Raw genomic sequence first — 25698 nt, 5'->3', positions numbered from 1 at the left:
TAATCAAAAAATTGGAGGGCAACTTGCTTCTTTTTTTCTCAAAATCTTCCGATTAAAACTATGAAAAAGCCATTTAGCCCAAAAAATTAATATGCAAATTTCGTTTTAATTATTTATGTGCAGAGAGGCAATTTAAAAAAATGCATTAATTCAAAAACGTCCAGAAATTAAACAATAAAATAACAAGTTTTTTAATTGAAAGTAAGGAGCGACATTAAAAGGAACAGAGATTACTCCGTATATGAAAGGGGCTTTTCCTCCTCAACGCCCCGCTCTTTACGTTAAAGTTTTTTATTGTTTTAAGAGGTAGAGTTAAAAGAAAGAGTCAAACTTTCGCGTAAAGAGCGGGGCGTTGAGGAGGAAAAGCCCCTTTCATATACGGAGTAATTTTTGTTCGTTTTAAGTTTTAATGTCGCTCCTTACTTTCATTTAAAAAACTTTTTTTTTTTCGTTTAATCACTAGCAAAGAATGTATCTACAGGAGCATTGCTAGTAAGGTGGAATCCAGTTTATAAAAATAATTTATCAATTTAATCTCCATTGTAGAATCAACGATTATAATTTTGTCTATAAGTTTTTGCTTTTTGGGATGTGGTCTTATCTCCTGTATCTGTGCTATTGACACCTGACACCTTTAAATTTTACGCTTCAAGCACCTGTTGCAAAAAAGGAGTCAACTTTAATATTCAAAATAAACACTTTTATTAGTGAGTCGTGAATACAGTTTGGCCAAAGCAAATAATTATAATATGCATTTTGTTTGGCTTTGGCTTAATAATAATGATGTTCGATGATGATGAAAGTTCCATTACACTTATTTAGACATTGCTTGTCAACATTTCTGTTTACCTTTGGCTTATTCATGGTGCAAAAATCTGACTGCATGCTACTTGTGAGTTCTATCAGTTAAGTTTGCACTATACATAATGTTGTTGGAGTAGAAGTTTCAAAGCTAGTTCTCTTTTCTTTTCTTTTTATCAAAAAGGTTTTCTAAAATTTAAATATGTGAAAAAAAGAAAAAACTACCTTTTCCAGGCAATAATTGAAATCCATAGACAGAAGTCATTATGCAAATATTTCTCTTCCAGGCACTTCCGCCAGCTTCCCATGGCCAATTCTCGTTGCCGAGACGGATACAAGGATCCGAACGTTACCCCAACCAGGTTCCTGAATAAAAACGGGCTTCCCTTTCACCCTTGCCACGAACCTCACGCTTTGCGATCAACATTTCGTGTCTCTTTCGTTCAGCGGTCGTCTTGTGCTACCATTTCAGGTTGGGCTTAGGACCGTCAACGAAGTTTTTCTTATTCTTCGGGCTTATAGGAATGCTGAATTATTCTTTTTAACTAATTTTAAGAAAATCTAGCAGTAGATGCTTGATATTGCTTGAACTGCCTGAGCTGAAATACTTGTAAACCTTTTCCAATCTTAAACGGTGATCATTCAGAATAACAATGAGAAGAGCGGAATCTTTTAATTTTTTGATTTTCTAACATTTCTGCTGGTGTGAGTAGTATTATCTATTTACAAAATCCTGATATTTTTTTTTTCAAAAGGATGCAAGCGCAGATTCGATTTTTTTTTTTTAGTTCAAAAGAATTTTGCACAAAGCGCAGGAACTCCATTAGACTAAAAAAAAAACAACAAAAAACAATGAGGATTTGTAATATGTTTCATCAAAATAAAAACATTTTTTTGCTCCCTAAACGTATCTTAGGTCTATTCATACCTGACAATCAGGATTTTATGGGATCCTCTTTAGTATTTTTAGAATTCACTAATTTTTAAGGGTGCTTTTAATTTCCCTTAATTTTTTAATTTAAAATTTCCCTTTTCAATTTCTCCGATTTTAGTTTTGCCATGTTTAACAATAAAATTGTATGCCACCCCTCGAGAGAAATATTAATTGTGCTGTAGATATGAAAGTGCGATTTTCTATGGTTTTCCAGATTGGAAACTGTCTAACTTAAGTTAAGGGTTTCAGTAGACAATATGTATCCTTTTAATGACAGTAAGCTAAGGTCCTTTTGATGTGTAAATAGGAAAAAAATATTCATTAAAATAATTTTTTTATATTGAACTCTGCACAAACGCATTCACAGCAGCTTAGGTCTCATAGGGAACTGCACCTTTTGTGCTAAGCACCGTTGAGTGTTGTTGCAGCTGTGTCACAAGGGTCGAAGTTGCGGTACAACCATGCAACTATATACACGGGTGATAAGTGTGTGTACCTCATGCATAACGTTTGCAAATGCGTTACGATTATATTGTAAGATCAACGCATAATAGGATAACTTATGAAACAGGTTTAATGTGTATAAAGTCATTTTCAAGCTCTGCATCCACATTGTTTTTGTTTCTGCTAATACCAAGACTGTGTACTATATGCTATGGTAAATGAACATCCGTGACAAAGTTCATTTTGTGAACTTTTATTACATAGTGTGCAGTTCTTTTCCGGATGTAGGTCAGTTCATATCTTCTTGCTTACTTTTCATTACGTTTAAAATTTAAATTCTAATAAACACTAAAATAGAAAATTTTTGAAAAATACCAAAACTTGTGTGTCAAAATAAGGATCACGATATCATTTCCCAAAAATTTGCGAAATATTCAGACACTTTGGTTGTCAAAGAGATTATATCACGTCTTATTAGCAATAATGTTGTTTGATTTAAAAAAAGCTAAAATTCGAAGCTCAAGCATTCTACTTTGACAAAATGTAGGAAATTCGCAGAATTAAAAATTTTAAATGAAAGAAACCATACAAAGAATGTTATTCTTGAAGAACCTGTGTAATCCAATGTAAGATCCGTCCGTGCATGCTTTAAAGAAACACTACCTTACCTAGAGTAAAAGCTACCACTGGGATTTCTGGGATTTCCCACTTACCATTAGGAAAATCGGTGCCCAAATCACAAGTGAAAACTAAGAGCCTGAAGTTGACTTTAAGGGCGAAAAGCTTAGACCAGCAGGTGCAAATTTTCAAGATCTGTACAACTGTCGTATATGCATCACTTGTCCAGGAAAATATCTCGAAGACTAGCCAGTATGACTAGCACAAAATTCAGAGAAATCTAAGCTTAAAAATTCGGGTTGCTTGCATCTACACATTTATATCTACCTAATGTCATGTAACTGGGGATTGGCTAATAGTAAAAACGACATCTCCAAATAATTTGCTCTCAGAATGGAAAGTATAACTTTATAAGATTCTTTACAAGTAGATGTTCACAAATTATTTACAAGATGTTTACAAATTGTTTTTTCTGTGAAGGGAGAGCTGTGAGGCCTCCCTTCCGTTCCTGGGGAAACAATAAAATTACTCTTAGAATAGGTCTCAGTGGCTGAATAAGAAAAAAAGGAAATCCAAATAACTGAAATGGCCCAGAGGCACGGTTTGGTTCCACACAAGAAGAAAGTAAATTTATAGTAACAATAAAAACGACATCTCCAAATAATTTGCTCTCAGAATGGAAAGTATAACTTTATAAGATTCTTTACAAGTAGATGTTCAAAAATTATTTACAAGATGTTTACAAATGGTTTTTTCTTTGAAGGGAGAGCTGTGAGGCCTCCCTTCCGTTCCTGGGGTACAATAAAATTACTCTTAGAATAGGTCTCAGTGGCTGAATAAGAAAAAAAAGGAAATCCAAATAACTGAAATGGCCCAGAGGCACGGTTTGGTTCCACACAAGAAGAAAGTAAATTTATAGTAACAATAAAAACGACATCTCCAAATAATTTGCTCTCAGAATGGAAAGTATAACTTTATAAGATTCTTTACAAGTAGATGTTCAAAAATTATTTACAAGATGTTTACAAATGGTTTTTTCTTTGAAGGGAGAGCTGTGAGGCCTCCCTTCCGTTCCTGGGGTACAATAAAATTACTCTTAGAATAGGTCTCAGTGGCTGAATAAGAAAAAAAAAGGAAATCCAAATAACTGAAATGGCCCAGAGGCACGGTTTGGTTCCACACAAGAAGAAAGTAAATTTATAGTAACAATAAAAACGACATCTCCAAATAATTTGCTCTCAGAATGGAAAGTATAACTTTATAAGATTCTTTACAAGTAGATGTTCAAAAATTATTTACAAGATGTTTACAAATGGTTTTTTCTTTGAAGGGAGAGCTGTGAGGCCTCCCTTCCGTTCCTGGGGTACAATAAAATTACTCTTAGAATAGGTCTCAGTGGCTGAATAAGAAAAAAAAGGAAATCCAAATAACTGAAATGGCCCAGAGGCACGGCTTGGTTCCACACAAGAAGAAAGTAAACTTATAGTAACAATAAAAACAGAATATGTGGTAATATGAATGAATATAGATTATTGTTTAAGCTTGAATTTAACACAGGGACGGTAATTGGATGGGGATGGGTAGATCAATCACCAATACCTAAAATTTAAATCTAATAATCTTATGTGTATATTTTCGTTGAAAAAGAATGAAAGAAAATTGCCTCCTTGAAAAACACATTTTGTTGTATCTTCATTAAAAAAGAGGAAAATTTGTTCATTGGCGCACCTAATTCAATAATATTTCAAAATAACATATTAAAATGAATTAGAGATAATTAATTGGAGACCAATATCAATCCTACCTTTATTTTCAAAATTTCTGAGAAAACTATGCATGGGTGACTATATAGATATCTTAATTCCTTGGAAATACTATGCAATACTCATTTTGAATTTAGAAAGGGCTAGGGCTACTCAACAAGTCATGCGATGCATCATTTGGTTGATAATATCAACTCTGCAGTTGAAACTGGAAAAATTTCGTTGCCAATTTTTATTGATTTTAAAACGGCTTTTGACACGGTTGATTTTGTATATTTAGTTGTTTGGGTATCAGGTATAATTGTCTTCAGTGGTTTAGATTCTATTAGCATGGAAGATCAATTTGGGTTGCGATTATCGATACTACAAGTGCTGCATCACAAGTAAATTGAGGGGTTCCACAAGGATGTGTTTTAGAACCACTTTCGTTTCTAGTATATGTTGATGCGTTAAGATTTCATCTTCCTGGTGCAATCAAACAGTTCGTGGTAACGAACTGTAGTAAGGAACGATCCGGCTCAATAGTAAACGAAACTCTAAAAACGGAATTTCGATGCTAAAAGATACATCAAAAGAATCGGATTTTTATACTGATTTTAAATATATAAGTTTCATCAAATTTAGTCTTTGTCATCAAAAGTTACGAGCCTGAGAAAATTTGCCTTATTTTGGAAAATAGGGGGTAACACCCCCTAAAAGTCATAAGATCTTAACGAAAATCACACCATCGCATTCAGCGTATCAGAGAACTCTATAGAAAAAATTTCAAGGTCCAATCTACAAAAATGTGGAATTTCGTATTTTTTGCCAGAAGACAAATCACGGGTGCGTATTTATTTATTTATTTATTTTTTCTCCAGGGGTCGTCGTATCGACCAAATGGTCCTAGAGTGTTGCGAGAGGGCTCATTCTAACGGAAATGAAAAGCTCTAGTGCCCTTTTTAAGTGACCAAAAAATTGGAGGGCATCTAAGCCCCCTCCCACAGCTCATTTTTATTCCAAAGTCAACGGATCAAAATTTTGAGATAGCCATTTTGTTCCGCATAGTCAAAAACCATAAAAAACTATGTCTTTGGGAATGACTTACCCCCCACAGTCCCAGGGGGGGGGCTGCAAGTTACAAACTTTGACCAATGTTTACATACAGTAATGGTTACTGGGAGGTGTACCGACGGTATCAGGGGGATTTTTTTGGTTTGGGTGTGGGGTTCAGGGGAGGGGGCTATATGGGAGGATCTTTCCTTGGAGGAATATTCCATGGGGGAAGAGAAATTCAATGAAAAGGGCGCAGGATTTTCTAGCATTACTATTAAAAAAAAATGAAAATATAAACATGAAAAAGTTTTTTCATTTGAAAGTAAGGAGAAGCATTAAAACTTAAAACGAAAAGAGATTATTACGCATATGAGGGGTTCTAAAAATACTTTAGCATAAAGAGCGAGGTATTTAGGAGGAGATAAATACTTCGCTCTTTATGCTAAAAAAATTTTAAGTAATTTCAACTATTTATTCTACGGCCTTTCTGATTCAGGGGTCATTCTTAAAGAATTGGGACAAAACAAGATTTAGTGTGAAGAGCGAGGTATTAACGTGGGGACCAACCCCCTCATATATATAATCAAAAATATAAGAATATAAAAGTTTGTTACGTAAGTTAATTCTTGAGTTACGTATATTTTTTACTAATAAAAACGTTCGTTAAAAATTAAAAGATCTAGTTGCCTTTTTAAGTAACCGAAAAATTGGATGGCAACTAGGCCTCCTTCCCCACCCCTTATTTCTCAAAATCGTCTGATCAAAACTAAGAGAAAGCCATTTAGCCAAAAAAAGAATTAATATGCAAATTTCATGTTAATAATTTATGCACGGAGAGCCAAAATCAGACATGCATTAATTCAAAAACTTTCAGAAATTAAATAAAAAAAAACAAGTTTTTTGAAATGAAAGTAAGGAGCGACATTAAAACTTAAAACGAACAGAAATTACTCCGTATACGAAAGGGGCTTTTCCTCCTCGACACCCCGCTCCTTGCGCTAAAGTTTGATTCTTTCTCGCAACTCTACTTTTTAAAACAATAACAAACTTTAGCGTAAAGAGCGGGGTGTCGAGGAGGAAAAGCCCCTTTCATATACGGAGTAATTTCTGTTCGTTTTGAGTTTTAATGTTGCTCCTTACTTTCATTTCAAAAAACTTGTTTTTTTATTTAGTTTTTACAGCATTTGCAGACGACAAAGCAATACAAATTGCAGAGGAAAACCTTCTAGATATCGTATTTTGCGCAAATGATGTCCTCAATACATTTACTAGTGTCAGTTTTATAAGTGTTAAGGTTAGTAAAACTAATTATAGGAGTTTTGGCCATACCGATGCTGTGATAAGTTCTTTGGATAGTATTTGCTTTAATGGTACTATTACTAATCAAGTTTTTGAAACGAAGCATTTGAAATTTTTTGTTGGTTGTAATTTGAATTGGAAGAAACAAAGTAAAATTATATTGTCCAAGGCAGCAAGATGCCTAGGTTTACTTCGTTGTTTTCTTAATTTTTTCCCCGTTTCAGCTTTAAAGATTATTTATGGTACGATTTTGAATGTTGGTCAGTTACGAGATTACCAGCTATTAACACTGGTATACAAATGTTTAAATAGTGTTTCACCAGCTTGTTTTGTAGAAATTTTTTTACTAATTCTGATTATCATTCTTATCATACTAGGAATGCGGATAAACTAGTATATGAGAAGAGAAATACAGTGAGATGAGCTCATGTGTTTCATCACGTAAGTGTAACGCTCTCGAATAACCTCCCGGACAGCATTACGTGCTCTGAACCAGTTTCTTTATTTAAATTATAGGTCAAAAAGTTCCTACTTGGTCGAGATGCAGGGTGAGAGCAGGTCCCTTGTTAGGGTTTAATTTTTCTTTTTTTCTCTAATTCTTCTTCTTGTTATTTTTCTTTATTTTATTTTATTTTTTTAGTGTATTTTTTATATGTTATTGAATATGGAAATTAATGAAAAAGTTGAGTCACTACAAACAGGTTATATGACCTTCTAGCAGAGGCTCTGTTTGTTTAATTGTATTTGTTGTTTTGTGAATTGATCAATAAAGGAATCTCATCTCAAAAACTAAGCAATTTCCATTTTCCAGATTCGATTATTTGCAAATACCTATGATCTAACTGGCACATTTGGACCGCAACTATTACGCTATTTTATTAAAAAAGATGAATAATTAAGTTGATTATCTCAAACCCATGCAATTTTTGACAAGGTCATGGGTATCATGGAAATGAAAGGAAGAACGTGTTTTATTATCTAATTCAATTTTTTTCAATATGTTTTTTAGTCAAACATGGCTGGATTGCCCCATTATTAGTCTTAATACCTTCAAAGGGGTTATCAAATGTTAAAATCTGGTGACCGTTTTGTTTATTTGTAGAATGAAAGTATAACAGACACTCTACGGTAAGACAATCTGCTACCTTAAAAAAAAAGTCAATTTGGAGCCTAAAAAACTTTTTTTTATCACAGGCTTCGCGGCTCCATCATAGGTGATGATATGCCGATTGTCCTGGTAATTACCTCATTTTTTAACACTGAGACATTTATTATACCTTCTCTTGAACGCATCAATGGAAGGATTTCTTGGGATTACCACTGCCGGCAAGCTACTCCAAGTGGCGAGCAATCGTTTTCAAGAGGCGAAAACTAGTTTTCAGATATTCTTGGCAGGGAGTACCCTGCTCAAGGTAGATCTCACAAGCTCCAACTTTGGTAGCACCCAGCTTCAAACATACACCCACTTTGAAAAAAAATTAATGGTAAATAAAATCAAACTTAATTTACACATTTCTAATTTGTTTTCTTTTTTTGCCAATCAGCAGTACTTATTAAACTACCTTTTCTTATTAAACAAACTCAAATTTTTGATTCTACAGGCATATAATCTTTTACAGGGGTCTGGTATGCTTCTAACAATGGGCCTGAATTACACTACTAGGCTAAATCAACAATCTAACTCCATGATCTCCTTTTCGAGTGTACTTGTCGAATTCACAATCTAGCTAATGAACTCACAATCTTGATTGTCAGTGGTCATTCACACGGGGTTTAGTCGATGTCAAGACTTGGCTAACGACTTGGCAAAAATTTCCTTTCACATGGGTCTCAGTCCTAGACATAATAATAGTTCAGTTCGGATCAACTCACGAGCAACTAAGTCTAGGTTTCAACCAATTACATTTAAGATTAGTGGCAAGAAATTTGACAGTAATGGAAGGTGAGCAAATGGTACAGATATGGAATGGCATAAGAGTTTAATTTTCTTGAAGAACTTGTTCTGCATTTGGAGAACAGAAGATTTCTGTATGATAAGACAGAGAAAAATTGCAAGGATACTTTCGATGAAGCAATGTGCATGGGAGGTGATTGGGAGGTCACTTGCGAAAAAGTAACATTTAGGCCTTTGTTAGCTGCATTTTCAAATACCGCTTGGGATACTTGCTTAGTAAAGCCAAGCCAGATAGTCTCAGTGAAAGGCAAAGCTGGCATAATCCCTTTTCAAAATCGTATAAAAATGATGCCATTTAACTTATTTATAGATTCCTGTCAAATTTCTTGCCACTAATCTTCGATGTAAGTGGCTAAAACCTAGGCTTAGTTGCTGGTGAGTTGATCAAAACTGAAGGATTATTATGTCTGGGACTGAGACTCAGAGACCCGTGTGAAGGGCAACTATTTGCCCAGTCGTAGTCGTAGTCGTGACTATGAATAAGCCCTGTGTGAATGGCCACTCAGGGGAGCAGTGTTTATAGGATTCGAACTGGATTATCAAAAAAATTCTGAATTTACAATCCAGATTTCGATTTTACAATTCAATTTTTCAGTGGAAAAGGACTTCTCTATGATGTGGCAAACAATAGGAAGAAAAGAAGAATAAATAAAAGGAGGGGTTTTGCCCCTTCCTTTAAAAAGGAGAAATAAATAAAAGAAGTTTTTGCCGCATCTGCCCTGAATACTTGGTTGTACACTAGCAATGCTAACCTTCATGATTTCCTTTTACAAGAGCTACTCACAGCGAAGTCATATAGGCGAAAATTGTCAAACAGTCAAAATGACTGTTTCTTAACTACAACGTATTTATCCATTCAGGGCGAGATACAGCAGAATATTACCTATATTACCTTCACCTATAATACCTCTCGGATTGTAAGAGGTATACGTAACCTTTTTGTGTTTCTTCTTGTATTCGAAATACAACTGAGTTGACTGAAATTGTTCAGAAATCAAGAAATTCCACTTAGAAATAATCTGAAACTACCGTCAAAACAGTAGACTCAACTAGGCGGTCTATATGTCAGACCCAACTAGGCGGCCTATCTGTCAGACCAAACTAGACGGTTTATCTGTCAGACCCAACTAGGCGGTTTATCTTTCAGACCCAACTGGGGGGTTCGGATCCTTACTAGGTATCTACAAAACTCTAATTATGGCCTCAACTGAATCCCAACTCCACTTCAGAAGTTTCTTCAAGGTCAAAATAAACCCGAGCTTCTAATACCAGCGTTAAACCTGAATTTGAACCGAGTTTCTGAACCAATTTTCGGGTCAAGGTGAACTAAAATCAAACCTCTTAAAATATTTTGTGTTGTAAAACCACGCATAACCACGCTAAGATAACATAAAATATTTTTGTTATTGACTGGATCCATTTGAACTATAGAATAAAAACAGTCATATGTTTTAAAAGGCTCACGAAGGTTCTTTGATAAATTGATATTGTTTTCACAGCATAAAGCATGATTTTTTTTTCAAGATTACTGTAGTATCCTCCAATAAATTCCATAATTTTTGCTATTCTGACATATCCTCTCCCCTCTTTGAAATAAATTTCAAAGCATATTTTTATTTGGCATCCAGTCAAAAAAAAATCATCTGGCCCTGGAATAGTGGCGTAATTTCACCAAAAACTGGCGAGGGCGAAGTTGGAGCCAATTTTCCCAAATCAAGTTGAAATAACAGTGAAAAAGGAAAAATAAGCTATATAGCACCATAAGGGCAAATATATACTAAAGAAAAGTAAGGTGTTTCTCTGGATGCTTGAATTATGTACGCTTATCTTAGTTTTGACAAGATTTTTTCCAGAAACCAAATTTCAGCTGGGGGTGGGGAAATTGAGGTCTGTGGGGCTAAGCTCCAGAGGAGCATTGTCCCCTGCACAATAGCGAATACGCCCCTGCCTTGGAATTGTGTAAATACCTCTAAAAATGACAAGAAAATATTGCTTGCTAAAAGTGCTTGTAAGCTATGGACATTAGAGTAAGACTAATGTACTTCAAATTAAGATTATCTTTATTAGAAAAATAAGTTTGATAATATTTTTATTTACTGATAAGTAATAACTGGTCGGTAACCATCCTTGTCTGCTTCAAATGTAGTTATCTGAGTTCTTCCGTCTGGTAAGAGAACTTGCCAGCTTCCACGAGTAATAATTCCGTCACTACTTTCCTTATGGGAATATAGATTTTGTGAATCATCATCCGACACCGACCAGTCAAAATCGTACGGCATGCCAGGCTGAAATCATTACATAAGTAGAGCCATAGATAATTAAAACGTACAGAGCATTAACAACAGCAGGTTTCTATCAAGATAAAACCTATTTGCCACGTACCCTTCGTTTGTATAATTGATAGTATCACACTGGTAGATGTCATGGTAGAATAAAATGATCTAGAACGTTTTGACGAATAAAAAAAAATATATAAAAAGTGAAATTACTGCTACTACTAACAACTCACCGTGGCACCAAGCTGCTTGAGGCCAACACAGTTACACACGCTCCTCCTTTATCCTAATCTATTCAAAGCCTCCCTTTTTACACCCTCCCTGGAAGTTCCCATTTCATTTAAATGTTTGTTTATGAAATCCTTCCACCCCAGACTAGGACGACCTGCTTTCTGTTTAGCCCTAGATGGTCGGCCAAAAAGGACAATCTTCGGCAATCTGTCATCCTTTATCCACAGAACGTACCTTAGCCATCTCAACCTTTCTTTCACTATAGCCCTGGAAAGTGGTATGGAACCAAATTCTTCATATAGCCTACAGTTTGAAATACAGTCAGGCCAGTACCCAGAACAATCCGTCGGCAACTTCTCTGTAAAACATCGAGCAAATCTTCATCCGCTTTTTTGAGTGCCCATGCTTCAGAGCCATATATGACCACCTTTATCAATCTAGCTTTCAATATTCTAATCTTGGTTTGCAGACTTATCTTCCTATTCTTACAAACTTTTTCTAACTGTGAAAAAACACCATGAGCCATGGCTATTCTACTTTTAACATCTTCACTGCCCCACTGTATTTACTAATAATACTACCAAGGTAAATGAAGCTATCCACCTGATCAATCTTTTCGTTACCCAACGTCACCTTTTCATCTTCACTTATGCCTAACCTCAGTGACTTAGTCTTCTTAACATTAATTTTTAAACCTATTCTAGCACCATGAACTTGTAAAACCCCTAAAAGTTCATTCATTTTGCACACACTTTTATTTAGGATGCTTAAATCATCAGCATAATCTTAGTCCAGGAGAATTTTTCCTCCACATTGGGTTCCGTAGTCTCCAATTGCCTTTCCTGTGCTCCTTAAAAAAAATCCCATAAAAATGATCCATATTAAAGGGTATAGAAAACAACCTTGTTCAACTCTTGAATATTAAATAACTTAAAACTTTTTTTTATTTAATATCTGGGCGTTTTTGAATTAAAACATGTTTGGATTTTGGCTCTCCACAGATGAGTAATTAAAAAAAAAATTGTACATTTATTTTTTTGGCTAAATGGCTTTTTCATAGTTTTAATCGAATGATTTTGAAACAAAAAGGAGCGAGAGAGGAGCTCTAGTTACCCTCCAATTTTTTGGTTACTTAAAAAGGCAACTAGAACTGTTAATTGTTTACGAACGTTTTTATTAGTAAAAGATGTACGTAACTTACGAATTAGCTTACGTAACAAACTTCCATATTCGTACGTTTTTATTACGTATACGAGGGGGTTCTCCCCCTCGTCAGTACCTCGCTCTTTACACTAAAGCTTAAATTCTGTCCCAATTCCTTAAGAATGACACCTGAATCACAAAGGCCGTAGAATAAATAGTTGAAATTACTAAAAATACTTAAGCGTGAAGAGCGAGGTATTAGGAGGAGGCGACCCCTCATATGCGTAATAATTTCTGTTCATTTTAAGTTTTAATGCTGCTCCTTACTTTCAGTTGAAAGAACTTTTTCATATTTATTTTTTCATTGTTTTAAAAAAAATAATGCTAGAAAATACTGCGCCCCCTTCATTGAATGTTTCTTCCCCCCTGGAAACTTTTCCCTTCATAATCCCCTTCATTATTTTTGCTTAGGGTATGAAATAAGTTTTACTATGAAATAGTTAGGCTATGAAATAATTTTTAAGGCTATGAAATTAGTTGGCTATGAGATGAGTTATGAAATAAGTAATGGTAAAGTTAACTTTGCCATTACTAAGTTTAGAAAGATTTTATTGAAAACCAGAAAGGTTTGCTGAGACAACTTCATGTCCGATGTTGATCCGGTGGTGGATACAACTCCATGAAACTATTACACGACTCTCATAAATGAAAAAAAGAATTGATATAAAATATTCAAATATATCTAATACTTGTACCTTCCCATTTCTTCTCCTGCCTGTCTATGATTTAGAGAGTTAGACTACAATTAGCGATGTGACCTTTTGCTTTAGACACTGATGTATTTAATTCACTTAAAAAATGCAAATACAAAAATACAAATAAATATGAACGTATGTTTCTCCGAGTTTTTGGTAGTATCAGGATTGCTGTTACTACCACCCGTGATTATTGATCCTATTATTTTTACAGTGCACTTTGTGTTTGAGTTCCGTGGATGGTGAGTCAAAGTGGTGATCATTTACAACCTTGTCCATATAAGATAGAAATTAAATCTCTCATAAAAACTCATTAAGCTCAGCCACGAAGTTCGTTGCTATTATTTCTTTTCACTAGATAATGATACTTTCGACACTACGCCGAATTTCAAAGAGGTTTAATCTGTCACAATCCACTTCAAGTATAAAAAATGGCTGGTTTCTTTTCAATCCTAGGACTTGCACAGTCATTCGAGGCTTACCGAATTATTAAGGCTCAGCTGGAGTTTATTTAGTTCGATCTTATTTTTTCATTTTCAGACATTTATTTGGATGACAGATACTGACACCTTCAGTCGTGCACTTCCTTAATGAAATGGACATGACATAGAAAAAAAAAATTGCCAGACGAGAAACAAACATTAAAATTTAGCCGAGTCAATGTTCTGGTCAAGAGCATTTCGAAGATAATTTTTTTCATTGGCTTTGAGTATTCTAGTTGTCAAGTTTTTTTGGTTGACCTCCACTGAACATAGTCATGCCTTAGACAGTATCTAAATTCAGAAGTCATTTCTTATTTACATATTTTCTCAGAATATTTTCTAGAAACAATAAAATATGAGTTCCAATCTCATCTCTACCAGGTCTTGGTAAATATATTCTTGCAATTTTTTTCTGTTCCTGCACCTGCTGTTTCTTTTCTGCGAATGGGTTGTTAGGAACAGCCCAGGAATTGGTTGAAGTTCGGACAAAACTACGAATTCTGTAGATTATGTAGAAACTTTGTTAAATATTCTTTTTCCTGAGATATTAATGCTGAATACCATATCAGTACAAATGTGTGCTCACTTAATTGTTTAGTGGTTCTTCTTATATTTTTGAAAAGTGTACGTTTCGTTTGAATCTTGAGTAACTTGACTTAGTCTTGAGGAAAATGTGTTCTTAATTGAGCATAAAATGGTAATCTAGGACACTATTTAGGTGGAAGATGAGCCCGCATCAATCGCCACATTAAGCTTTGTGAAGGAAATTCTTACTTACGGAGGAAGGGGAGGTTACTGATATTTATGCTTTAACTCTGTCTCTTCTCTTGCAAGGATTAAACAAAAAAGAAAAAAAAAATAGTTTTCTCAACTGAAAGTAAGAGGCAACACTAAAACTCAAAATGAGCAGAAATTATTTCTTACATTAATGGGTTGCCCCCCTGCTCAATACCTTGCTCTTCACGCTGAAGTTTTTAGCACTTTTAAAAAAGCTTACTATTCTAATTAAGTGGCTTTTGCGTTTCAGGGGTCTTTCTTAAAACACTGGAACAAACAGTCAAATTTTAGCGTGTTTAAGGTTTAAGCAGCATCTATCCTGAATGTTCGAAAAATTATTCATATCTCCCCAGTTGCCTCATCATATAAAACAGATAGCCATAGAAATCAAAAAGAGGGCTCGTTTGATTGTCAAAATCTGTGCTAAATTTAAGCGCCAAATCTAATCATAGGGCGAGCTGGTTCCTCTTCTACCACATCATTTCTCTTGAGAATTGGACATATTAAGCTAATCTACATTGAAATCAGAGTCACATGAGGCTTTTCAATCTTCATGATTAAAGAGCCTTAAAATGAGGACGAACCCAATGTGTTCTAAACCTAAAACCAACTTTTCTACTTAGCGCTTGCGCTGAGTCTCTAACCCCTTTGGTCATCAGTGCGCACGCTCTGTCTCTGGTCCCCTTTAGTCCGGGGTGTCCAAGATTCTATTTCAAAATATTTGGTTAGAAAACAGTCAAATTTGAAATTTCCCCGTATTAATAAATAGTTTTAGATTCTAGCGTAATCAATACAATAGCTTTGACTTTGTAACGAGTGACCCGTCTCCGATTAGCTACTATTAAGGCAATGTGCACATCAAATAAAACGGATGATTCTAGAAACTATGACGAGACCTCATTTGATTACAAATTACAATTTATGCCATCCTCTTAAGAGCTGGTTTGAGAAGGGGATAAGCTGACGGCGTTTCAATTGGTCGTTACACTTGGTATTTCAATTGACCAATGGTCGATTCTGAGACTTTGAAAGGTACTCATTCGATAGTAACTGAAAGTTCTAGTGCCGTTTTATGAGGCAATAGTGACCAGAGGGAAACCAGCCCCCTCTCTTGTCCTTACTCACTGCTCGGTCCCCTGTAACTCCCAAGACACTCGATAAGAAATGTTGTACTGGCTATTTTGTTTCTAAATATATGAAGGCCCAATAAGTTGGATTCTATCGACGATTGCGCCCCAAACCCCCTTGAGCGAAGGACTGCAAATAATGTAGATTACCAATTGCTTAAATGTAAGCTTTATAATAGAGAAAGAAGGGATGTTTGATTTTAAAATGTTCAATTGGCTCGACGCATTTATTCAGGAAATATTCTCTGGTTAAAAAACCTCAAACATTTCGTTACAAGATAATTCGTTACAATATATATATATATATATATATATATATATATATATATATATATATATATATATATATATATATATATATATATATATATATATATATATATATATATATATATGTATATATATATACACACATATATATATATATATATATATGTATATATATATATATATATATATATATATATATATATATATATATATATATATATATATATATAATAAGTTGTCTGTGTGTGTGTGTGGATCTGTCGAGTGACGTCATGTTCGTGTGTCGACTGACGTCATGTTTTCGACTGACGAAATTACAGACCGGGACATCCAACCGTCTGGGGCTACACAGAAAGCAGGTCGTCCTTGTCTGGGTTGGGAGGATGTCATAAATAAAGATTTAAAGGAAATGGGAACTTCCTGGGAGGGTGTAAAGAGGGAGGCTTTAAATAGATCAGGTTGGAGGAGGAACGGGCGTAGCTGTGTTGGCCTCAGGCGGCTTGGTGCTGCAGTGAGTTATTAGCAGTAGTAGTACTAGTATATATATATATATATATATATATATATATATATATATATATATATATATATATATATATATATATATATATATATATATATGTCTATATTCACAGGTGGGACACAGGGACACAACTACAATGGCGTGTAACTAATATGGCGCGTAACGACTTACGTGCGAAGCGCCACCCCAACAGCTAGTATATATATATATATATATATATATATATATATATATATATATATATATATACATAAGTTGTAAGTATGCATGTTAGACCGGGACACCGGGACACAAATGACGACCGGGACAACGGGACACAGGGAATATAAATGACGACCGGGGCACAGGGACACAACTACAACAGCACGTAACTAATATGGCCTGTAACGACTTACGCGCGGGGGGGGGATGGGGGGGGCGAAGCTCCCCCTCCAACTAGGTGTTGGGGTGGCGCGAATCACCACCCCAACAGCTAGTATCGTTATATATTAAACATCCAGTTCAATATATATATATATATATATATATATATATATATATATATATATATATATATATATATATATATATATATATATATATATATATATATATATATATATACTAGCTGTTGGTGGGGGGCTTCACGCCCCCCTAAGCCCCCCCGCGTGCGTAAGTCGTTACACGCCATATTAGTTACACGCCATTGTAGTTGTGTCCCTGTGTCCCACCTGTGAATAGAGATAGATATATATATTTATGTATATATATTATATATATATATATATATATATATATATATATATATATATATATATATATATATATATATATATATATATATATATATATATATATATATATATATATATATATATACATACATATATATATATATATATATATATATATATATATATATATATATATATATATATATATATATATATATATATATATATATATATATATATATATATATATATATATATATATATATATCACAGGTGGGACACAGGGACACAACTACAATGGCGTGTAACTAATATGGCGCGTAACGACTTACGTGCGAAACGCCACCCCAACAACTAGTATATATATATATATATATATATATATATATATATATATATATATATATACATATATATATATATATATATATATACATATATATATATATATATATATATATATATATATATATATATATATATATATATATATACATATATATATATATATATACATATATATATATATATATATATATATATATATATATATATATATATATATATATATATATATATATATATATATATATATATATATATATATATATATATATATATATATATATATGTAAGCTGTATGTATGCATGTTAGACCGGGACACCGGGACACAAATGACGACCGGGACAACGGGACACAGGGAATATAAATGACGACCGGGGCACAGGGACACAACTATAACGGCGCGTAACTAATATGGCCTGTAACGACTTACGCGCGGAGGGGGGGGCTGGGGGGGCGAAGCTCCCCCTCCAACTAGGTGTTGGGGTGGCGCGAATCACCACCCCAACAGCTAGTATCGTTATATATTAAACATCCAGTCTAATTTCATTTGCTTTTTTAACTAGTAATCTTAACTATTAGTGTGATTGTTCAGTATTTATAAATGACACTCAAGCTATTTAGATGTTTTGAGAAGAGAAGGTAGAAAGATTCTTAAGTGTAAGCCATGCTTGGTTTTGCAATAATGTTTTTCTGTTCTTTTTGTTTTTTTTTGACATTACGAAAAATAAAAAACACACCGTTGGATATATAAATCGTTTTCGGCAAAGCGAAATATTTTTGTATTTTTTATTTTAATAAAGAAAAAATAATGATTGGGCCTCACGTCTATTAGCCTCACCTGAACTTTGATGTATGCTATGCCTCTGGGCAAAACACCTTTGGATGTATCCGTGCAACATTTCCCCTGGAACAATTAATATTTCCAAATTTTCTTAATTCGTTTTGATTTTAACTTGTGTAGGTTTTACATTTACCATAAAATTGAAATGGTCATGGTCAATACTTTACAAAGCGTTCAAAGCATATAAAATTCAGGGGTATAGTCCACTTCCACCCAATTTACGTAAGTGGTACTATGAAACACCTAAAAAATGGCTTGACCTCTGAATGTATTAATCGGATATTTGCTATTTTGGGCTCTCAGTAGTTTACTAAGAATGTATCAGTAGCTCGTTCAATATTGCGCATATATAAATATCAGTAGTACACAGTAAATCTACATATTAATTATATATTAATAATGAAATATAATTATAATTATTATAATTTAATAATTGTTAAGATATAATAAATTATATATAATTACATTTGATTTATTTAATTAATTTAATTACATACAATGTAATAATAATTATATAATTAATAATTATTAATATTATTAACATTCTCCTGATGAGCCCTTGTGTTGGGTTGTTGCCTCTGAATTATTTGTCTTTACTGTTTTTATTGTTTGGTAAATGACGACTTATACTTATTGACGACATGACTGCCTGTCCATGGATTATTCTTTATGGTTGATTGTGCATGGCTATGCTGTTTGACCTATGTGGTTGTATGGATGAGTAGGGTTAAGGCCTCGTTCAAGTGCTGGTCTATATTAGCCACTAATTTAGGAAAATAGTTTTCCCTTTCTCCTTGTATCTCCTTTCTTTCTTTTTTTTTTGTGTGTTTGTGCTGTTACATTGATGATTTCTCTTTTCATTATATATATATATATATATATATATATATATATATATATATATATATATATATATATATATATATATATATATACTAGCTGTTGGTGAGGAACTTCGCGCCCCCCAAGCCCCCCCGCGTGCGTAAGTCGTTACGCGCCATATTAGTTACACGCCATTGTAGTTGTGTCCCTGTGTCCCACCTCTGAATAGAGATAGATATATATGTCCTGGTGTCCCGGTCGTCATTTGTGTCCCGGTGTCCCGGTCTGTAATTTCTATTCGAACAATCCCTGTGTCCCGGTCGTCATTTATATATCCCACCTGTGCCCCCGGCGTCCCCGTTGTAGGTGTGTCCCTGTGTCCCGGTCGTCATTTATATTCCCTGTGTCCCGGTCGTGATTTGTGTCCGGGTGTCCCAGTCTGTAATTTCTCTTTGAGGTTCCCGGTCGTCATTTATATTCCCTGTGTCCCAGTCGTCATTTTTGTCCCGGTGTCCCGGTATGTAATTTCATCAGTTGACAAACATGACGTCAGTCGACAAACAATTTCATGACGCCTACAGTTCAATCCTTATAATAACGTCAGTCGACAAACATGACGTCAGTCGACACAAACATGACGTCACTCGACACACACACAGACAACTTATTTATATATATATATATATATATACATATATATATGTATATAAACAAAAATAGTTTTTATGCAGCAGCGATTTCTTTGGCTGCATTTTATTAGTTCTTGCATTCTTTGTTTTTAGGAGGAGGGGACAGGGAGAACTAGGTCTATGTAGGCAGCATAAACTGGGATAACAAAACAGTCGATAGCTTGTTATTATGGAAGAGCTCAATATTTTTAGTAGTTCTGTGTCCCAACCAGACCAGAGTTTCTACCACTCGAAAAAGCTTTGCTAAAACTATTTATAATTTGAACTTACATGGTCTTCCTGAGGCCCAGAAACAATTGGCTGAACAACAACTTCTGGTTGAGTATACGCTGGTGCGGGTGGTGCTTGCACAGGTGTGTCTTGTGGTTTCGAAGGTACAGGCACTGAACCATACTTTGACTCTGCAGGAGTATGCTGAGCAGCTTCTATGGGCTGGGGCTCATAGTAGCCATATGATGGTGGTGGTGGTACACCATACTGAGGTTTAGCCATAATGGTTGAAACAATGCTTACAATAAAAATTGCTGCCTGAAAATGTACCACAAATGAAATTGGTTAAAAGGGGCAAAATTAGAGGGTTAAATAGGGAAAAATTTCACTAAGGTGAAATGCAATAAACTAAAAGGATAAATCTAGGACTTGAAATGCTAGTTTGAATTCATAATACATTTGAGCTCAAAAAGAGTTTGAGGACAAGTTATAGAAAATTCCATGAATTTTATCTATGTTTATAAAGAAATTGTTTTAGTCAAGATAATTTATAATTTATTTGTCTTGAAAACCACATTTGTGTATAGTGTTGCCTCCTTGAATTCCCGAAACTTGTCAAAAAAGTGCCAAAAAATCTTGTGAAATTTGTCAAAAAGCTGCAACTGGTGCTGCAGCCAGGACTTTTTTTGGGTAAAAAAAAAAACTTTAAAACCGTATAAAACTTTTGTCTATGTGCATTTTTGTTACGTTTTTTGAGTTAGACAAAAACTTCTGGGGTGGGGGGGGAGAGATTCAAACAACTCTGCCGCGACCGTTTTTAAAATGTGTTCGCCCTTCTGTTCACACACAATTTCATATTATTCAACTTGAACAGTCAAATAAAGAGCTCGGAGGAGGGGTGGTCAAGATGAGGAACAGGAACAGGACAGAAACCTTTTAGGGGAACAGGAACCTTCAAATAGTGTACTGGGGGGAAAAAGTGAGGAGGGATGCTAAAATATTTATTTAACGTAGGCCTAACGTGTTTCAACTATTAGCACGTTTTTACAGTGTAATATCAAGGTTAATTGAAAAGTATATGCTCATATTTGAAAAATACTTTCTCTATAGCATATTGGGGATTAATCTGACAATTTCTAAAAACTTACATTTTTCGTAAACTTTAAACTGCACTCGGCATTAACAAACTACACGGATATTTCCACATCAGATGTGATAAAAGCAACGTTAATCGAAGTACAAACCTAAATTAATTTAAAATAAATTAAAAAAACTCGTTAAAAGAAAAATAAAGGACAATTTCAAGGCTGAAACCAATAAAACAAATCAAAAAAGGATTGTAACTTAGACCCAAAATAAACAACCGTGAATGAGTAGATGAAATATAAAACAAAGAAAAACTAATAATTCTTTGTTAAAAAAAATATCGAGTAAAACAAAATTAATTATCATTAAACATAAAACAGACATAATTGAAGTTTGCATTCGGCTTAAACCTTATCCATACATTTATTATCAGATAGGGTTGATGTGACTGCTTTTCAAAGTCCCTGATTGCTTGATTGACAAATTTAGTATGCTAAAAACTATGAATAATTGATCAAACAGTTCGTGGTAACGAACTGTAAATAAGGAATGATGCGGCTCAATAGAAACCGAAACTCTAAAAAAAAAAATGATATTTCGATATTAATAAATACATAAGAAAATGGCTTAATATAGGCTATTAATTCCAAAAATATAAGATCCATTAAGTTTAGTGTTACCCATCGAAGGTTACGAGCCTGAGAAAATTTTCCTGGTTTCTGAAAAAGGGAGAAAACTCATTTAAAAATAAAAGGATCTGAATGAGAATCATACCATCAGATTCAGCATGTCAGAGAACCCTACTGTAGAGGTTTCAAGCTTGCACCCGAAAAAAACTTATTTTTGGCCAGAAGAAATAATCACGCATTCGTGTTTTTTTCTTCTTTTCCCCAGGGGTATTGTATCAACCCAATGGTCCTAGAATATAGGAAGATGGCTCATTCAAAGTGAAATAAAAGTTCTAGTGCCAGCCCTTTTTAAGTGGCCAACAAGGTCGGAAGGCAACTATCCAACCTTCCACGCCCCTTTTCTTCAAAGAAAAGCCCCTTCACATCTCTTTTCAAAATTGTCCAATCAAATTTTTGAAATAGCCATTTTGTTCAGCACAGATACCAAACACTAAATATTCTTACCTTCATTTTGCAATGTAAACCTGAGCTAAGAAAGGATGCACTTGCACTGAATATAGCCACCCTCCTGTTATATAGCGTGTTCTAAGAGAAGAGCAAGGTCATGAAATGGTAATTTTATAGCCTCAATTATTAAAAAAAATGTTCCAAACTAACTAGAACATCTTCCCTTGAGCTTCATTTTATTGCATGCCGAAATTCGTTACCGCCGATTACATGTACATTTTAGTTCAAAGACCTTGCTACTTTACAAACTTCCTCGTGTAAATGCGCAAGTCACGTAATACAAGTTCTAATTATAAGTGAAGTACAAGATACTTAGCTTAGGCGTTACGAATGTTGTTTTTGTTTTTATGGTCTCCTGATGGGAACGGGTTGGATTACAGAACAATTGGAGACAAAATCTGTTCTATTATATATAAATATATATATATATTTTTTGTCCCAAAAGTGGTGCTTCCGCATTTCTAATTTTGTACGAAGTCGCTAAAAAGAAAAAATAAACCGCTAGAAAACAACCTACCGGCATCACGGTGATCACGATGACCAAGTCTTAATAAGACTGGCCCTCATTGCATTGTAAACCAAATTTGTAGAATTCAGACCTGGGAATGAGTAAAAGAAAACGACACTCTATTGGTCTCTTCGAAACAGAGAACTTTCATAAACATTGAAGAAAATAATTTGCAAAAAATTTGCTTTTAATTCATAGAACAAGCCTTTCCCTTATACAAAACAAGCACTTAAAGCATAATTTTTTGAAATTAGAAAAGATTGCAGCTTAAAGAAGCAGTTTTCCTATTGTGTGATGGACAAAGGCGCAAATTTGGGCCAAATCTTGGGGTGGGCATGGGGCATTTGACAGAACTTGAGACTTTTATAATGAATCTAACCTACTTTCAAAGTTTACAATGATTAATAGCAAATAGCGTAATTACCCCAAGGGTCGTCAGGTACGCTTTTTGGCTAATAGGCGTGCAGTTAGTTCAAATCATTTGAACAGAATTGATTTTTTTGAACATAATGGATAATTATGGTCGGAAAAGGGCCCTTTGTGGTTGAAGCTTGGGCCCCCTGGAAAATATGGGGTGGGCATTTGACCACCCCTCCAAATGGCGCCTCTGGTGATGGATCTGGCAAAACATAAAAATATATAGAATTAGCCATTCAAGTTAGCCACTCAGACTGAATTTCTTGCCATTTTTTTTTTGTTTCTTCTCTAGCACTAGTTTTACGCTAAATAATAATAATAATAATAATAATAATAATAATAATAATAATAATAATAATAATAAACAACAACAAAAAACAAGACATATCGTACAATACAATGTGTTATTAATTTTTTATTATTTATTTTTCTTTCTTATTTTAGACCAGGGCACTTCGTATCGAAGTAATTATCGTAGAAACTTTGAAAAGTGCTCATTTGATTGAAAAAAAAAAAACAAACTAGTGCTCTTATCAATAGTCAAACGTGATCGGAGGGCAACAAACCACCCTCCCAACCTTTCCCCAACCACATTCGGTCTTTGAGACTGCCGTTTTGTTTAGCGAGGTTAAAAGGTCCGAAAATTATGTCTTTGAAGATGAACCCTTCCCTACACACACAGACCCCACGGCAAGGGTTGTAAATAATGTCCTGGGGGCATATAAAGTTTTTTATAGAAATATTGGTTGAATAAACTTCGGAGGGGGCTCGTTGGATTCGTAATCAGAACTTCTAGTGTCCTTTAAAGATTCAAAGTAATCGGAAGGCAGATACCCCCCCCTCATACCTTGTATTTCCAGAAATGTATCTGATACAAATTTTGAGATGGCCATTTGTTGTCGTAGAAACTTCGAAAAGGATTAACCGACTGGAAATTGAAAAAGCTATTGGCCTTTTTAACAGTAAAAAGTGATTGGAGGGCAACAAGCCCCCTCCATGTCCATCAGTTCCACAAACACATTTAATCAAAATTTTAAGATAATGATTTTGTTCAGCTTAGTTGAAAGGTCTGGAAATTAATTATGTTTTGAGGATGATAGCCCCCCTTAGCCCTCAGTGAAAGGGTTGTAAGTTATACATCGAGGGCATACAAGGTTTTAATCGAAAGAATGGTCTTATTAACTCTGGAGGGGCTAGTTCGATTGGAAATCAAATATTTTAGTACCCTTTTTAAGAGTCAAAGTGATCGGGGGCAACCTCCACATCATATTTTCCACAAACACATCCGATAGAAATTTCGAGACAGCCATCTGTTCAAAAATAGTCCAAAGATATATAATAAAGCCTTTGAGGTTGACCGACACCCCCAGAGTCTGGAAGTAAAGGTTGTAAGTTATGCCCCATGGGCATATAAGGTTTTAATGGAAGGGTTGTTCGTGTGAACTTTAGAAGAGGCTTATTTGATTCGGAAGGTATAGGTCTAGTTCCCTTTTAAGAGTCAAATATGATGGAGAGCAACTAGCCCCCCTCCCCCATGTACCTCTAACAACCTGTAGCCCCCCTCCTAACAGCCTCTTTCCCCAAAACGCAACGAATTGAAGTTTTGAGATAGCCATTTCGCTAATAATAGTCAAAAGTTATGTAATAATGTCTTTAGGGTGGATACAATGGCAAGAGTCCATGGGCAAGGTTTTAAATTGTGCCACGGGGATATAGGATCTTTTATGGAACGGGTGATCCTATAAATTTTGGATCAGATGGGGCTCATTTGATTGGAGGTCGGAACTTTCAGTACCTTTTTAAGAGTCAAAAGGGAATGGAGGGCAATCAGCTCCCCCTAGCCTATCGTCCCCCAAAGCATATCCAATCTATATTGCGAGAGAACTATTTTGTTCATCATTCTTGAAAGGTCCAGTAATTTTGTCTTTCTGGACGTCAATTTTCCCAAAGTCCTCAAAGTCCCCAAAGTCCAGGGCTGTAAGTTATTCTAACAATTCTTACTAAAAGTTGTTCTTACTAAAAGACAATGTTACTGAGACTGGTAAACATGCTTGAACTTTACTTTCCAAGAAAACGAAAGACATTCAGGAGAGTCTTTCAGAGAATGTAGAATTAAATCTAAAGACGTTATGTGTATTTGGATTGTTGAAAGGTCTTAACACAGGATTAACTGAATACTTAATTTGAAAAATTCAGAAAATGATAAGAGAGATGATCAAAAAGGCAAAATTTGCACGCTACCAACGCTACAATCACCAAAACTACTACTACCACAATACTCCATTTACTGTATTGAGGGAAAATTTGAAGTAAATCAAAAGACGGTATATGCATGCACATTGTCAAAATAGTGTATCTCAAGCATTGATTTAAGTATTAAGTTGATACTTTCAGAGATTGCTTAAGGGGGAAGATTATCTCACAAAAAGGCAAAGGCAATATCTGGTTTCAAGACCAGATCATCATTTGCGCTTTACTGAAACAAAATAAGTTTTAGT

The 25698-nt window shown here is 34.6% G+C and overlaps 1 protein-coding gene and 1 long non-coding RNA gene across 2 annotated transcripts; one reads left to right on the top strand and one right to left on the bottom strand.

The window, feature by feature from the left end:
* Positions 1–719: 719 nt before the first annotated feature.
* On the top strand, positions 720–14101 carry LOC136029045 (uncharacterized). Its single transcript, XR_010617959.1, has 2 exons — positions 720–892; positions 13794–14101. It is a non-coding gene; the product is annotated as an uncharacterized LOC136029045 (long non-coding RNA).
* Positions 10888–22489, bottom strand: LOC136029044 (pro-resilin-like). Its single transcript, XM_065707079.1, has 3 exons — positions 22273–22489; positions 20114–20371; positions 10888–11133 (listed from the first exon to the last, which is right to left on the bottom strand). The coding sequence occupies exons 1-3, from the start codon at positions 22276–22278 to the stop codon at positions 10942–10944; spliced, it is 456 nt and encodes a 151-aa protein (XP_065563151.1). The 5' UTR covers positions 22279–22489; the 3' UTR covers positions 10888–10941.
* Positions 22490–25698: the final 3209 nt, after the last annotated feature.

The sequence above is a fragment of the Artemia franciscana genome, chromosome 7, assembly GCF_032884065.1.
Source record: "Artemia franciscana chromosome 7, ASM3288406v1, whole genome shotgun sequence".
In the NCBI taxonomy this organism is placed as follows: domain Eukaryota; kingdom Metazoa; phylum Arthropoda; class Branchiopoda; order Anostraca; family Artemiidae; genus Artemia; species Artemia franciscana.
This window is presented reverse-complemented; position numbering and strand designations above follow the sequence as displayed.

Bases quoted from the DNA above. Each gene is read 5' to 3' on its own strand.
- LOC136029044 (XM_065707079.1), bottom strand. The intron at 11,134-20,113 runs GTAAGTTCAAAT...TAATGATTTCAG, and splicing joins CTGGGCCTCAGGAAGACCAT to CCTGGCATGCCGTACGATTT.